This window comes from Bicyclus anynana, chromosome 19 (assembly GCF_947172395.1).
Source record: "Bicyclus anynana chromosome 19, ilBicAnyn1.1, whole genome shotgun sequence".
NCBI classification, from domain to species: domain Eukaryota; kingdom Metazoa; phylum Arthropoda; class Insecta; order Lepidoptera; family Nymphalidae; genus Bicyclus; species Bicyclus anynana.
Window position 1 is genome coordinate 617,789 of NC_069101.1, and position 14,382 is coordinate 632,170.

A 14,382-nucleotide genomic window follows, 5' to 3' on the forward strand; every position below is an offset into this window, starting at 1 on the left:
GAAACGACCTGAATTTTGAGATGTGCCCAAGCGAGCAGCTGTAAACAAGAGTTGTTTTAATAAAGGTTAAAATAACCCCAAGCTTATTTAGGCTAACCTACGCCACGTGGCGCGGGACGGTAGGGCCTGTAAGCCTGGCCGCGCACAAACGGTAGCAAACTTACTGACGATATTAGTTATTTATTAAACTTTTACAACGAAACGTAGGCCTTGAAAGGAATCCTATTCCTTAAGCTCGGCGTCATTGACGACTAAACAAGACAGTCATTGTTGGGGTACCTATATTTTATTTTATAAGAACCGACAATTGTTTGTATAGGCAATTGTTACCTCAACATTTATAAAATATTGCTTTATATTTGGTTGATAGTTACAACTTGAACTGTTAGTTTGTTTCAGTCAGTTTTGAGAATTGTAGAAGCGATATATATTTTCTATAAAAATCATCCATTAAACGGAAACCATTAAACCATCTTCAACACATAAATTCCCTTTCTTTAATAAATTGTTAAAAAATATGGATGTTTTACATGTCACTTTAACACAGGACCTCCTCTTTTTTGGAAGTCGGTTTAAAATGAGCAAGTTATATTCTCCAATAATATAAAATTGTACAATAATATACAAAAACTTAATTTTTTTCCAGATAACAACCCTAGTACGGTAAGTTTTCCGAAATTAAACCGTTTATGGGATATAGTGAGACATGACAATTGATAGCAAACGTCAAATCGATTAATGCATTAAAAACGTCATCTATCCGCCATTATTACCCTTTTTAATGTTGCATTTCTTGAAAGATAGTAAATATTATTTCGAAAGAATTAAAGTAAATTCGTAGATTTGTACAATCAAAAATAGTTTAAAAAAATATCTTTCCGCCAGGGTACAATGAATGATCATGGGTTCCATACAATTTTGGACCATCTCCTTTAGACTTTTTTATATATTTATTTATTTTTTGAATATTATTTTTTCTTATCATGTCCCCTGCGGCATGTGTGCGGTTGGCCTAACCCACCCGCCATATTGCAAGTCCCTTATTTGCGAGCGCGGCCGGGGCGAGTAATTAGCTTTATTTATAAATGTTTGCCTGCTTGATTGATGCAGCGAATAAATGATGCAAATGCCCGCGAGCCCACATCGACAGATGGGATCCATTTCGGTATTGGAAATGAAATTTAAATATTCATAGGCCGGGCGGGATATCCTTTTATTCGACTTTGTAACGCCACAGTTCCTGAAGGGTTTACTGACACTTATTGTTTTAGGAGGTACAATATCTCAAGGTCGATGAGTATAAAATTTCTTTCTTTATCCTGCCAAAAGACGACCATGTTTTCAAGTTGTAGTTCCCGTTCCAGTGGGAATATGGAGATAAATCGTAGCCAATGACACTCACAAATAACGTGGCTCTCTATTCTCAAATATGACTAATAACCTCATAATCGGTTTAGTAGATCCAGAGATCTAGATACAACCCAGAGATTAAAAATGGGGGTTGGAGGTAATAGTTCTGAAAATACTTTAAGACCTCATTATCATTATCAGCCTATTTTAAAGACCCACTTGGGCCAAGCCTCTCTTTTTATAAGAAAGGGGATATGCAGCATAGACCCGCTATTCTGCTCCAATGGTTGGTGGGATTAGGGAGATAATGTTAATTATCAGATGTTAATGATAAGGATCAGGAAAGAAGATATAACATGCTCTCGAGGCACAAGGGTAAAACACCTTCCTTTTTTCCAACAGTTAAAATAAAACTCCGGGCTGAGAATTCTTACTAAAAATATCTTAAAAGAAAAAAAAGCTCAGTAGTTATTCCATGACCCGTTGCAGGATTCGAGCTTAAGACCTCGTGATTTAAGGCAACATAGGCTAAACACTGCGCCATCGAGGCAGTAGATATACAATGGAAAAAATCAGTGGAAAATCCCAGGACCGCAATATTTTCCAAAGCCAATCACTGCACAACCAGGCAGATAATGTACTAGGATATCATACATAATGTAGAATGTAGATAGATATATAACAGATTTGTAGCAATATGTTTAATGCATTGTGAACCAGCCCATGTGCGGGGTGCGACACACAACAGCAAATTTCAATTTGGCCAAACCGCGACCTGAGAGTGCCGGATTAGCAGGACCCGCCGAAAATACGCTCACTGCAGTTACCAGCGGTGTTTGATGACCATTGCTGAGACTGCCCCTTCAGTGGTCAAAGTTGTCTATTTCCGACAATTTTCAATATAACACAAAATACAAAAAGCATGTACCTACCTAAAATAACTGTAAATCTGTCTGTCTGTTACCTTTTTACGGCTGAACCGATCAAATAAGTAAATGGGACTTATTCAGTCAAGTGGCAAGATTATATATTTTTATTTTCAATTTTTTAAATCAATATTTAATACACGAAAAAATATCATTGCTGGAGCAATCCGCTTTCCAGCAATGATGCGATCGCATTTAGCGGAACCCTACTTTAAACATTAAATAAAATATATTATCAATAAAGATCGAGTTTCACAAGTTTTATTACAAAATTTCCTCTACCTCAAGAATCTTATTGTAAAAATTTTGTAACACTGTCCTGTTCGATGTGCCACTTGTTTACAGGGGCAGAGGCACTACAAATTCCTTGCCGGCCATCGAGCAGGCATCTCTACGGCATGTACTCTTTTTTTAAAGAATATTTGTCATATCTTTTAAATAAGACCAATAGTCACATTCCCCTCCAACTAGACAGGAAATACTATATTAGGAGTGTGTACGACAATCATATATCAGGCGGGGATCGAACCACCACCTCTCGATGATGAGTCCAACCCCTTTACCGTTGAGCTATTGAAGCAAAGAGCATTTTAGTAATTATGAGTAGAATCAGATATCCTAAAAAGCAACGAACACATATAAACGTTATATTTTCCAATTATATTTGAGCAAATAAATATAATTTCATTGCATAAATCACTAACCCGGAGGTCCTATATTCCTCCCCCCCTCACGGACCTTCCGCTCCATTTCCCACAATTCCAAATTTCACACAATTCTTGTACACTCTTGATATGTTAATTCGTTCACTGAATAAATAATTCATTTGTTAAGACGTATCTCTCGGCGACATTGTTATTCCCAGCATCGTTATCAATTTACGCTTTTATTTCATTCGCGGTAAGGTTGAATATGCTGTGAAATTAATTAGAAATAGGTGAAAATAATAGTTCAGGAGCTGGTGACTTTTATTTATCTAAAGATTTGATTTTACATTTCGACGACTTAATTATAGCTACTCGTAAATATTTAAAAGAGCAATCCCGTTAAAGACTTCAGCATTAATTAGATTCACACTCTGAGGCTACTTGAACAGAAAATCAAAAATATTATCCGATTTTTTTTTTATGAAATGAAAAATAAAAATGAAATTTATTGCTATTTTTTTTAAATAGAAATGAGGTTTTATTTAATAATAATCAATAACAGTTACAGTTTTATAAAAGCTTTAGTAACTAAACAAAGCAACTTTATTCAATTTTATCCTCAAGCGATTCGCACGTTACATAAAAATTACATCGATTCTAGCGCGAATCTCCGCTTCTCAGGTGAAATAAAATTAATCACGGCGATTGGGGAATTTTCACACAACATTTATAAGCCTCCATCCAAATTAACCTTGATTTTTTCCAACATGATCCTACTTTATTTAATCCAACTAATATTATAAACGCGAATGTTTGTATGGATGTTTGTTACTCTTTCACGCCTCGACTCCTGAACCGAATTAGCTGAAATTTGGTATTGAAGTATATTATAGCATGTATTAACACATAGACTACTTTTTATCCCGGAAAACCCCATGGATCCCGAGAGATTTGTGAAAAACTAAATTCCACGCGGACGAAGTCGCGGGCGTCCGCTAGTCTTCTATATTATACAAGCAGACGCCCGCGACCTGGTCCGCCCTATGACCTCCTTAATCCGACCCTCTCGCAAAAACCATTCTTAGTGAAAGTCAACTGTCTATAAACTACCTCCCTGTAAATTTTTAACTTTGTAAGTAATTTTATTATATTTGTAGTTGAACTTTATTTATTACGAATACAATTATGTATTTATTGCAAACCATTACAAATAGGTTAAATTATCTGCAGTGCTTTTAAAGTTATAAATAATTTTAATTGTTATAAATCAAACGTCTTGTAAAAATATCTACTAGCTCTTTGACTATAGTAAGGTAGGAGTGGGTAGAAACAGTGATTTATACGGGTTGGTAAATGAATCATTTCAAGTTGCTATCGTCATGTTTTGTAGTCGGATCGTAATTAGAAGGCGGGCGGTTTAAACGAATTGTCTCGTTCAAATTGTAATTTAATATGCGAAATTATAATTTAGTGAAGACGTTCTCAGTAATGCTCAGTTATTGAAGGCTCAGCAGCTCAACGGTTAATACTATGAATGGAAATTTGAAAGACCACTAGTATCTGTACTTAATATTGTAAACAGGTAAAGTTTGTGGTATTGTATAGGGTAATATCTGGATCTACTGTACATATTTTAAAATAAATAAGTGAATTCTTAACTACAAAAGTTCTCATTGTTTTATTAATATAGTATATATCTGTATAAATGGCTTTGTCTAACACTAGCACTAAGATTTTTCTGTGTATTATGAGTTTTTCCCATTGCCATTGTCGGTGTACCTATCAATAAAGTTAAATATGAAATTAATATATGAATTATCTCTATAAACACAAAGCTATTCGGACACATAACTACAAAGATAAAAACTAAGCATCTATAGAAAAAAATAATTAATGCAAGGAAACAATTTTAATTTGACAAATTCCAATATTTGTTAGCGCTTAAATTATCTATGCACGGAACTTTTATTGAAACCAATGAGGCGATACGTGAGCAGCAGAGGGCGGTAAATCGCTAGATCCAAAATGGCGGCGGTGACATATCGGCGCGCACTCAAGTCGACGTTGAGTAAGCTGACAACACTCCGCTGTAATGCGCTGATATCCACTTAAGTGACACTTAAGTAGTTAACTATTTAACTAAAATACGAGTACATACAAGATTCTCATATTATGACGTGCGGAGAGCATCAGCCAAATTAGAGAGAACGGCTGACACGAAAACAATAAGGTATCTTATCACGAACCAGTTGAGGCCATTTTTGGTTACTTAATAACTCAAAATCTAACAAGAAAATATGAAATTTGGTTTAAATGTTAAATCCAGTAACTTAACTAAAATATAATTTTTTTTATAAAATATAAAATTAAAAAAACCACAGCTCAAATACTTGTTGAAAATATTCTTTTCATATCTGGCAATCCCACAGTTGCAGTTTGAAAGCGGGCAAACTTTACTTTTTCAATTCTTTTGGGTGTAAGAACTACAACGTACGATTTTTTAAATTTGCCGTAATTTATATATTTCTTTATATTTTATTATAAGATTTTATTGTAACCTGTTGGTGTCCTGTTTAAATAAAAATAATAATAATAATAATTAAAAAAAAACATTTAATACTGACCGGTTGCAATTTAACTACCTCTGTGCAATGTGTCAATGTAAATATTTACTATCATTTATTTCTTATCCAAAATAAATAACAGATGAGGGTATATATTTCTTATGCCGGATCTTGTACTACGAGATATGCACTGAAAAGGACTTTACTTCAAAAAGGTTCCTAATATAAGCTGCAGAAAGTTTTGCAACGTCAAAATCATTTATTTTTCTAATACGTTTTCACCTCTACTAACATATTTCACGTAGGTTGCGATACGCTCCGTTCCGTTTGTCACACTCATAAATGTTTCATGAGGAACGGCACAATATTCGTGCGCTCTTCGGGGACCGCTTACAGTTTCCTTACGGTATTCTATGGAGACGGCCAAGGACTGCTTTCGTACAGAGACACTAGTACGAGTTTTATCGTTTCGATGGCGTATTTCGTTGACCGTCAACTTTTACACAGTTGATAGCCTTATTCGACCACTTATCTGACACTTTTAAAAGGTCTATTTTGTCTCAGGAAGAAATAGAATATATTTAAACTACAATGTTTAAATGTATGCCACTCCCAGGGCTTACACACACAGATGGTGTGTTTGACACTTAAGTACCATTGTATGTGATTAAATGATTTAATAGGCAACTGAAAAATACTTGTTTTAAAATTGTTTATTTCAAGAGTATTAATTGTCTTCAGATCTGCATATATTATAATCACTACAAATAGACAAAAAGTGCAGACAAATTTGTTATACGAGTAACTTATACAAATTGAAACGACTATCGCCAAAGTTTTCGAATTGTGAATGGCATCGTACTAGTTCAGCAGTACTGTTGTAACTCTGAATTAATGTTGAAGTCCGGAATGTAGTCGTGTTATAGTTTTAAACACGCACGGAGCCAACAAAGCGATCCCAAATGCTATGGTCCTTCATCACGACTGAGCAATATTAGCATAGGTACAGGAAACTTATAGAACCCATTGGGAATACTACATCCTAACTTATTCAACTCTACAATAGATTGAAACTTCTTATGGGTAAAACCTTGTTGACATGTTACTGTTATAAGCTTTTACTACCTACTACACTAGGTAGACTCACGTCATCAACAATTAGTTGCGAGCTGCAGCAGTTCAGGCCCTCGATGTTTGGAAGGGCTACGAACGGTCTATGTTTAGCGATTTACATCCATCGGCTAGTATAATGATGCTGTTGATGATGATGATGATGATGATGATGATGATGATGATGATGATGATGATGATGATGATGATGATGATGATAATGATGATGATGATGATATGTCTTAACAAGCATGGGGCATATATTTTGTTCAATTCAATTTCAAAGTATCTAATCATAAAGCTTAAACTAATAAAATAGAGTTATAACCAAGGGATTTGATTGGATTATATCTTTTGAACCATAGAAAAATGGCATCCTTGAATATGCTACTAATCGAGATAGTATTTATATAAAAACGCATTTTTTGGACGAAGAATTGAATGAAAGAAAACAGATTCAAACTAACAAAAGCTTTTGAAAAAAAAACACAAACTTTTTGTAAAAGTACCGTTAAAATTGATCCTTGCAAAAGTCGTTTTGAAAAGATATGAGGCCGATTGAAACGAAATAGTACCTAGATATTAAAACCGTAGCAGCGTCTGCAGAGCATTCCCGTTGGTTAAAATCGCCAAATAGGAACATCTTTGTATCGCGCTGTTCAATGAGAAATTCCTTCAATTCCGCCGAGCGGAACATTTCGGAGGAAGACGTAAAAATACGTCGCTCAAACGAAATGTACCGCTGCTAAAGACACGGGCGCCAGCGATTTCTGAAGTTAATTCAATAAAAAGGGGACATAACCAAGGCCCTACCTGGATTTAATTATTATTTTTATTTATTCACTAGAGCACGCCCATGCTTACGCGTGTAATTCATTTTTTCATAAATCCTGTGGGATTTATGAATAAAGAAGAGATGTTAATCATTTACAGTTAATATTTACAGTACATAGTTACAATGGGTTATTTTTCATCCTCCTCCTAACAAGTTAGCCCGCTTCCAACTTAGATTGCATCATCACTTACCATCACGTGAGTTTGTTATCAAGGGCTAACCTGTAAAGAATAAAAAAAAACAAAAAAAAATCTATCTCCATTCCAAACTTCAGCCAAATCGGTTCTGTATTATATTCAACGGCGCAAAGAAGAAACAAACATACTTAAACAATTTTAGTCTTATTATTTAACCTATTCTGTTTACAGGCAAAGGCTTCTCCCAAATTATTTTTCCGTTTAGTCTAGGCCAATCGAAAAAAGATATTCATTAAATTTACACAATACCTTTGCGACACCAAGCTTTTCTGGCGTTCTTTTTTGTAATTACACTACGTTCGTCTGTCGGGTGGGACAATCTACTTGTTTGTATGTTCTTTTTGTTTGTTGTCTGGCCGAGTGTTGTTCTTGTAATTCATTTTCTTTTGTATGAATATTGTCATTATTTCTTGTCTCTGAAAACATGCACTCAATGTTTTTCTGATTCATTTTTCTTACCTAATTGTATTTCATTATATCTAGCGCTTTTAAAACTATTAACGTTATACTCTTTCTGTAATTAAATTTCTACATGTTTAGCTACCGACAATGAAATCTATATAAGGCTTTGTTTGTATTTTATTAATCTCGCCTTTTCAAAATAATGGAAATTTTCTATCTTGTTCATGTTTGTTCTGCGAGTGTAAGACATAAACGGTCCCTCAGAGGTTCACAAAAAACATAATTGTTAAATGAAAATATATTATTAAGTCACTAGGGTTACAAAGGTTCTTGTGAAAAAGTGAAGTCTATCTCGTAAGTATATTATGTAGTTTTAACTTTTTTATTTTATATTTTTATCCATACTTTTTCACTGGTAAAAAGACCAATATCGACCGAAAAGACACAGGAGACTCAGAAGAAAGGCGATCTCTGTAGCTGTTACAGATTTCACGCACAGAAAAACGCCTTTTCTCGTGTTTTGCGGCAATCTTTTATACCGGATAAATTATTCGCTTTCTTGCTTTTGAATTATTGAAATAATCCGTTTGTATGGAGCGGAGTTAATGACCTTTTACTAATATTCGGGATGAATTATTCTGGGCGCAGGTAAAAACGCCGCTGCCTCCGCAAAATAATGACGTCATAAATTTTTTGAATGTTCTGTTTTAAGGAATGTTATGATCTTTTTAGCGGCTTTTTTATACCGTAATTAGACTTCTTCTGAACGTTCGCCTTTGAAATGAATTGTTAAGGAAATTGTAGAGTTACTTATCCGTTTACGTGAAGAAATTATTAAGTACGAAACATACTTTTAAAAAGGAACGCGATTTTAAAACCACGTGCTTGAGAAAAGTTAGAACGCACCTTACAAATGTTAACTCACAATATATTAGTTTAATTTTTGTTTGATTCCATTAATACAAATTGCAACAGATTCTGAATCTGAAAATGAAAATTGCACAAATCGCGCCTTTTACATATATCTTGAGGTCGAGTAACAACTTGCATAACGAAGCAAGTTGTTGCACATGCTATGCCAAATTAGAAGCAGTTTTTAGAGATCTTAGTTCTTGCAATGGTTCTTGCGAGACAATCTTTAAGTCTTATGCAAATAAGCCTCCAGAAAGTTGTCTTGTAATTCTGAATGTTACGTTATAAGCAACAACCTGCTGCATGTTTTTTCAATAAGAGGCGCCCTAAAAATCAGTTTTTTAGAACGTCCTTTCGACATTCGATTCAAGACTCAACTCGATTTTTGCGCTCCTCCAAACCGCCTGGTAAAGATGCTGCGAGCTTCTGTAGACCTGCAAGTACACGATCTGAATAAAACCAAATTGTACCTCCATGAACAGTAAAAAAACTTTAAAACGGCAATTTTACTCAACTACATTGGATTGAAAACCAATAATCCCGCCTTGTTTATAACAATAAAACAGCGTCGCGACGGATTAAAGATCAGAGGTGGTGTCGCTGAGGGTAGCAACCCCCCTCTTAACCCCCCCTACCATCTGTATCGAGCTCCTATTAACTGCGCGCTCTATCAAATGGACAGCCAATTTGCCACCGCCTGGAGAAGATTCACATACAAGCAGGATGCCAACAAAAAATACTACGTTGTTTTTTTTTCTTTATAACTACTGATATCATTAAATATATTGTTTCAAATGATGTAGCTAGTTTAGCAGTAAAACCTAACAGCAATTTAATAACTTGCATATATAGGATCGTATGTTATTCGCTAGTTGCAGGCGACTCAGGATCGTGATGTTTGGAACTTCCCATAAAAGGCCCATGTCCTGCAGTTTACGTCCATTGGCTAATATGATGCTGAATGCTGATATTATTGTCCATCTGTCTGTATATCTATCTGTCAAGACACTATTGCGGAAACGCGTAAAAGTATGTGTAAAGTTGATTAAATTTGTATAAAATTCATACCATTATTACCATAGATTATAAATGCTTATATTTGATTTTAAATGTTTAAGTATGTTTTACTCCTTTACAACTACTTAACTAAGGGTTATGCTAGTTGAAACTTGGAATGATACTAGATTTTCTTCTGAATTTATACATAGGCTATTTCTATGCCGAAAAATTCCACCGTTACGAGATTAAAATAATAATGATTAAATAATAATTAATAGGGACACCTGCCATCCGTCGGGAGTGACTTTTTTTCAAACGAATAAATAAAATTTAAATAATTTAGCGAAACCAACCCCTTAGACCAACACCTTAAGAAGCTTTCACTTAACTGTTGGACCAAGAGTCGGATACAGAAGGCAGTGATTCTTGAGACGGCGCGTATTGTGAGGAGGTTCCTCACTCTGGAGCCCTGACCGCCGGTTGCTTGGGCACTCAAATGTCCCGCAGCGGGAGGGTTGATTTTTTTTTATTTTTTAATAGTGTTTTGTACTTTATTTTTATATCAACATTGTTAATAATTAAAAGTTAAGGGACTAATAAATAAATGAGAGGCAAAAATCATTAAATAGGTTTAGAAAACATTTTAATATAGCACCAATGTCTTTCTACCATTGAATGTGACGAGTCCCGAACGCGATTTTATAGCTCAGCTGACAATGAAAACTTAAAGGTGGATGTTTGCAGTTATTGAGAGCGATCGGACTTTTTGCGAGAAAAAGTCAAGGATTCTTGCAAAGTCTTGCGAGTCGTCAAAGAGTCTTGCTATCCATTGATGGGAAACGACGGGATTAATTTGTACAGACTTCCAAGCATCGCGATAAAGTTTAAAGGTTATTGCTTTTTAGTGTTACGTTTCCTTACCTTGATAATAATTAAGTAACTTAACATAAATAACGAAAATACCTTCCTCTTGAGAGTAATGGATACTCTGAAAGTTAAGACTGCCAGCTAGAGGCTAGGCCTGTCTTACACTAGTTTTACAGTGATGCCTTGTTCTACTTGACAAATATGTTAGTGGAAGCTAGTCCTGTATTTAAACGGTGTTTACAGTGTGCTTTGCTCTACTTTTCGTCTGACAATCAGTTATCAATCCACTATGTGGAACTCACCCATACACACTTACGTACCAAAAAACTATAACCCTCACGAAAGGGGGGGGGGGGGGTCCTGGTTCTTAAATAAACCTAATCTCACCAAATTCAGGAAAGCACCATTATGTTTTATGTAAAAGCAACTTTTAACATGAAATTTTTAAATAATTATATGAAACTGTGTTTGAACTGCCATCATAAATACCATAAAGGTAAATGCCCTATCTATTGTGCTTACTTCGAACTATTAAATAATCCTGATAGATAGCCATGATCTGATAGACACGTTCTTCAAAGAGTAAGGTGGAAAGCCCTTAGCCTAGATGCGCCCTCTCGTGAAACCCTTACGATGCTTTCATACCTCTGTGCTTCCCCGACGACCAACGTACTCTGGTCACTCTTACTTGAGCAATGAAAGCCAGCGTTACTTGAGCTAGGCTCTCTGGATTGCAAGCACGGCTTTCATAAAGGACTTTAATGTTCTTACATCGCAAAATCGATTAATGATTACAGGTGTATTTGTTAATGCTTAATTATAGCTCCTAGACTACTTAAGAGTTTATTGTATGTGTTTACGTATAATAACACTAATATTATAACGGCGAAAGTTTGTATGTAAGTGTGTATGTTTGTTCCTTCTTTGCTCTGGGGCTACTGAAGCGATTTGGCTGAAATTTGGATTTAAAATAGATTTTACTCCGGATTAACACATAGGCTAGTTTTCATCCCACAAAAATTCATGGTTCCCGCGGGATTTGTCAAAAAACTGAATTCCACGCGAACGAAGTCACGGGCGTCCGCTAGTTTCTCATACATTCTGATTGCAAAATATTCTTATTAAGATTTGGCCTATAAACTTAATTATGACTATGTCAAACTAGATTGACTAAAGTCGGTAAGAAGATATGAGTCCTAATAACATCATCCTTGGACCCCATTTAGGCAATTGAAAACTCCTTGAACATTTTCTTATGAACAGAGCACTTACCCGTTTGTTGTCCCGGAACTTCAACCAGCCACTGATGACACTGTTGTCCACGTCACACCCCTCCTCATCCTCCAGCTCCCGCCTGGCAAGCAGGGGAGAACCACCAGGACTGTCCACCTCCCTGCGCCGCATCACTGGAGTACATTGCTGGGACAACCTCCCCTCATTCACCACATCACTCCGCCTCCCAAGAATGGGAGTAACGTTTGCTGAAACTCCACCCAAAACTCCTCTTCTATTCATAAATGGGCTCTCCCATAGGGGTTTCTTGGTTTTACACTCTGAATGCACACATAGCGCGTCGAAATTAGCAAGTTCCACTGATACCCTGGTCTGCAGACCGCTCGGGTGTGTGGTTAGGATGGTCTGCTTGGCTATGCTGCAGCGGTGGAGCTCGTCCCTTCTCTCCATTGCGGCAAATGGATTAAACCATTAGAGGGTCACGCGAGTCCTTTGGACCCTAGCCTCCGGTCCCAGTCATCTGCAAGTAAAAGTTAAGGTTTCTTAAATTTAGGTGTCAAAATATTTAAAAAGATAAACAAACATAACCTGGAATATAATAATTGCGTTAAGAAATAATCCGGATAAGTACTAACACTATTATTATTTTGAAACTGACGAATCCCAACGACAACGTCTACCAAAAGGCTAATTCACTAAATTTGACGTATGTTACTGTGACCTATACGAAATTGAGATTCTATGTCATCCGGTGTCTACTGACAACTCTTCGTGGATATCATACAGTAGGTAGGTGACAATTCTCAGTTGATTTGATGTTTATATCAATATGTTGTTAATAAAGACCAAATTAGTTAATAGCCAAGCATATCTGACTTCAAATTCTATCAAACAACAAGTTCTATGTACTCAGTCCTCAGGAAATTTTAAAAACAACTGAAAAGAACGATTTCGCAACCGTTAAAGAGGCAACATCTCTCAGCAGAGATTAGCAAAATTAATGAACTAGTTTAGAGCTTGTGAGTTAAAAATTATTTTCCTGTCTAACCCATTTTGGAAGTCAGTTAAAATTTAATATAATAAAATAATATATTATAATGAAATATACAGAACACCATACTTATCTTCCAAGCCGGCTGGTCACCGTGGAAGATCATGACCAAAACCCTCCAAAGAACCCTTTAAAAAATGAAACAACCCCAGAAAAATCGCTATACATTTTGACATACAACGCTAAAACACTCTCATCATATGAGCGTTTGATAGAGCTAAATGAAGCTCTCAAAGAAATTAAATGCGACATAATAGGATTGGCTGAAACAAGACGCCTTGGAAATAAAATCGAAGAGTATGAAAACTTTATTTTCTGTTACACTGGTCACACACCTGGAAAATATGGCATAGGTTTTATAGTTAAATACCATCTTAAAAATAATCTAGAAAGTTACCTCGGCCTTTCTGAAAGAGTAGCCATATTGAATCTAAAATTCGAGAGCACCAGCTTATCCATCATCCAAGTCTATGCCCCTACTGCACAAGCCAGCGATGACGAAATTGATAACTTTTATGTGACAGTGAATAGGGCAATAGAACTGGCGCATAAAGACTTCATACTGATGGGCGACCTAAATGCTAAAATTGGGATACCAAAAACTGAAGAACATTTAATAACGAAAGCACACGGATATGGAATCAGAAACGAGAGAGGACAAAGATTAATCGACTTCGCCACTGAAAACAAACTGTCAATTTTGAACACATTCTTCAAAAAAAACCAAAAAATAAATGGACTTGGCTATCACCGGATGGAGTCACCAAAAATGAAATCGATTTTGTCCTGTCAAATCGACCTCGTCTATTTAAATAATTATCCTTCGGATCACAAGCCAGTAAGAGCTACAATATCATATGATACACATTTCAAAATAAGTAGAACAAAGTATACTAACTGCCAACATACTACAATAACAAGCGAAGAGGAAATCACCATTTTCAAAGAATACTTAAACTTCTACATATCGAACGATAAAACATTTACTGAGTCTACTATCCCAGTCCAGAAACATTACGATAACTTAATCAAAATAATCACCTCTAGCCTGCAAAACTCCCGAGCAACACAAACCCCAAAGAAAGTCCACAAAATATTTTCAGAGCATACGCTAACACTTTTTAAAAGAAGACAGGACCTGCAAAAAAGTTCAAATAAAACTAGAGCAACAAGAAACGAAATTTCGGCGCTCTACAAGCTTGTCAACAGATATATAAAAAAAGATTACGCCAACTACAGATATAAAACTATAGAAAAACATTTACGCCAAACTGGAAGCACAAAAAAGG

The 14,382-nt window shown here is 35.7% G+C and overlaps 1 protein-coding gene across 1 annotated transcript in view; it reads right to left on the reverse strand.

The window, feature by feature from the left end:
* The window catches only part of LOC112055611 (uncharacterized), a 417,240-nt gene that overhangs the window by 375,447 nt on the left and 27,411 nt on the right, over nucleotides 1-14,382 (reverse strand). The window contains exon 2 of the mRNA XM_052887456.1: nucleotides 12,082-12,562. Within this exon, the coding sequence (XP_052743416.1) occupies nucleotides 12,082-12,492 (411 nt within the window). The 5' untranslated portion in view covers nucleotides 12,493-12,562. The remainder of the gene's footprint in view (nucleotides 1-12,081; nucleotides 12,563-14,382) is intronic.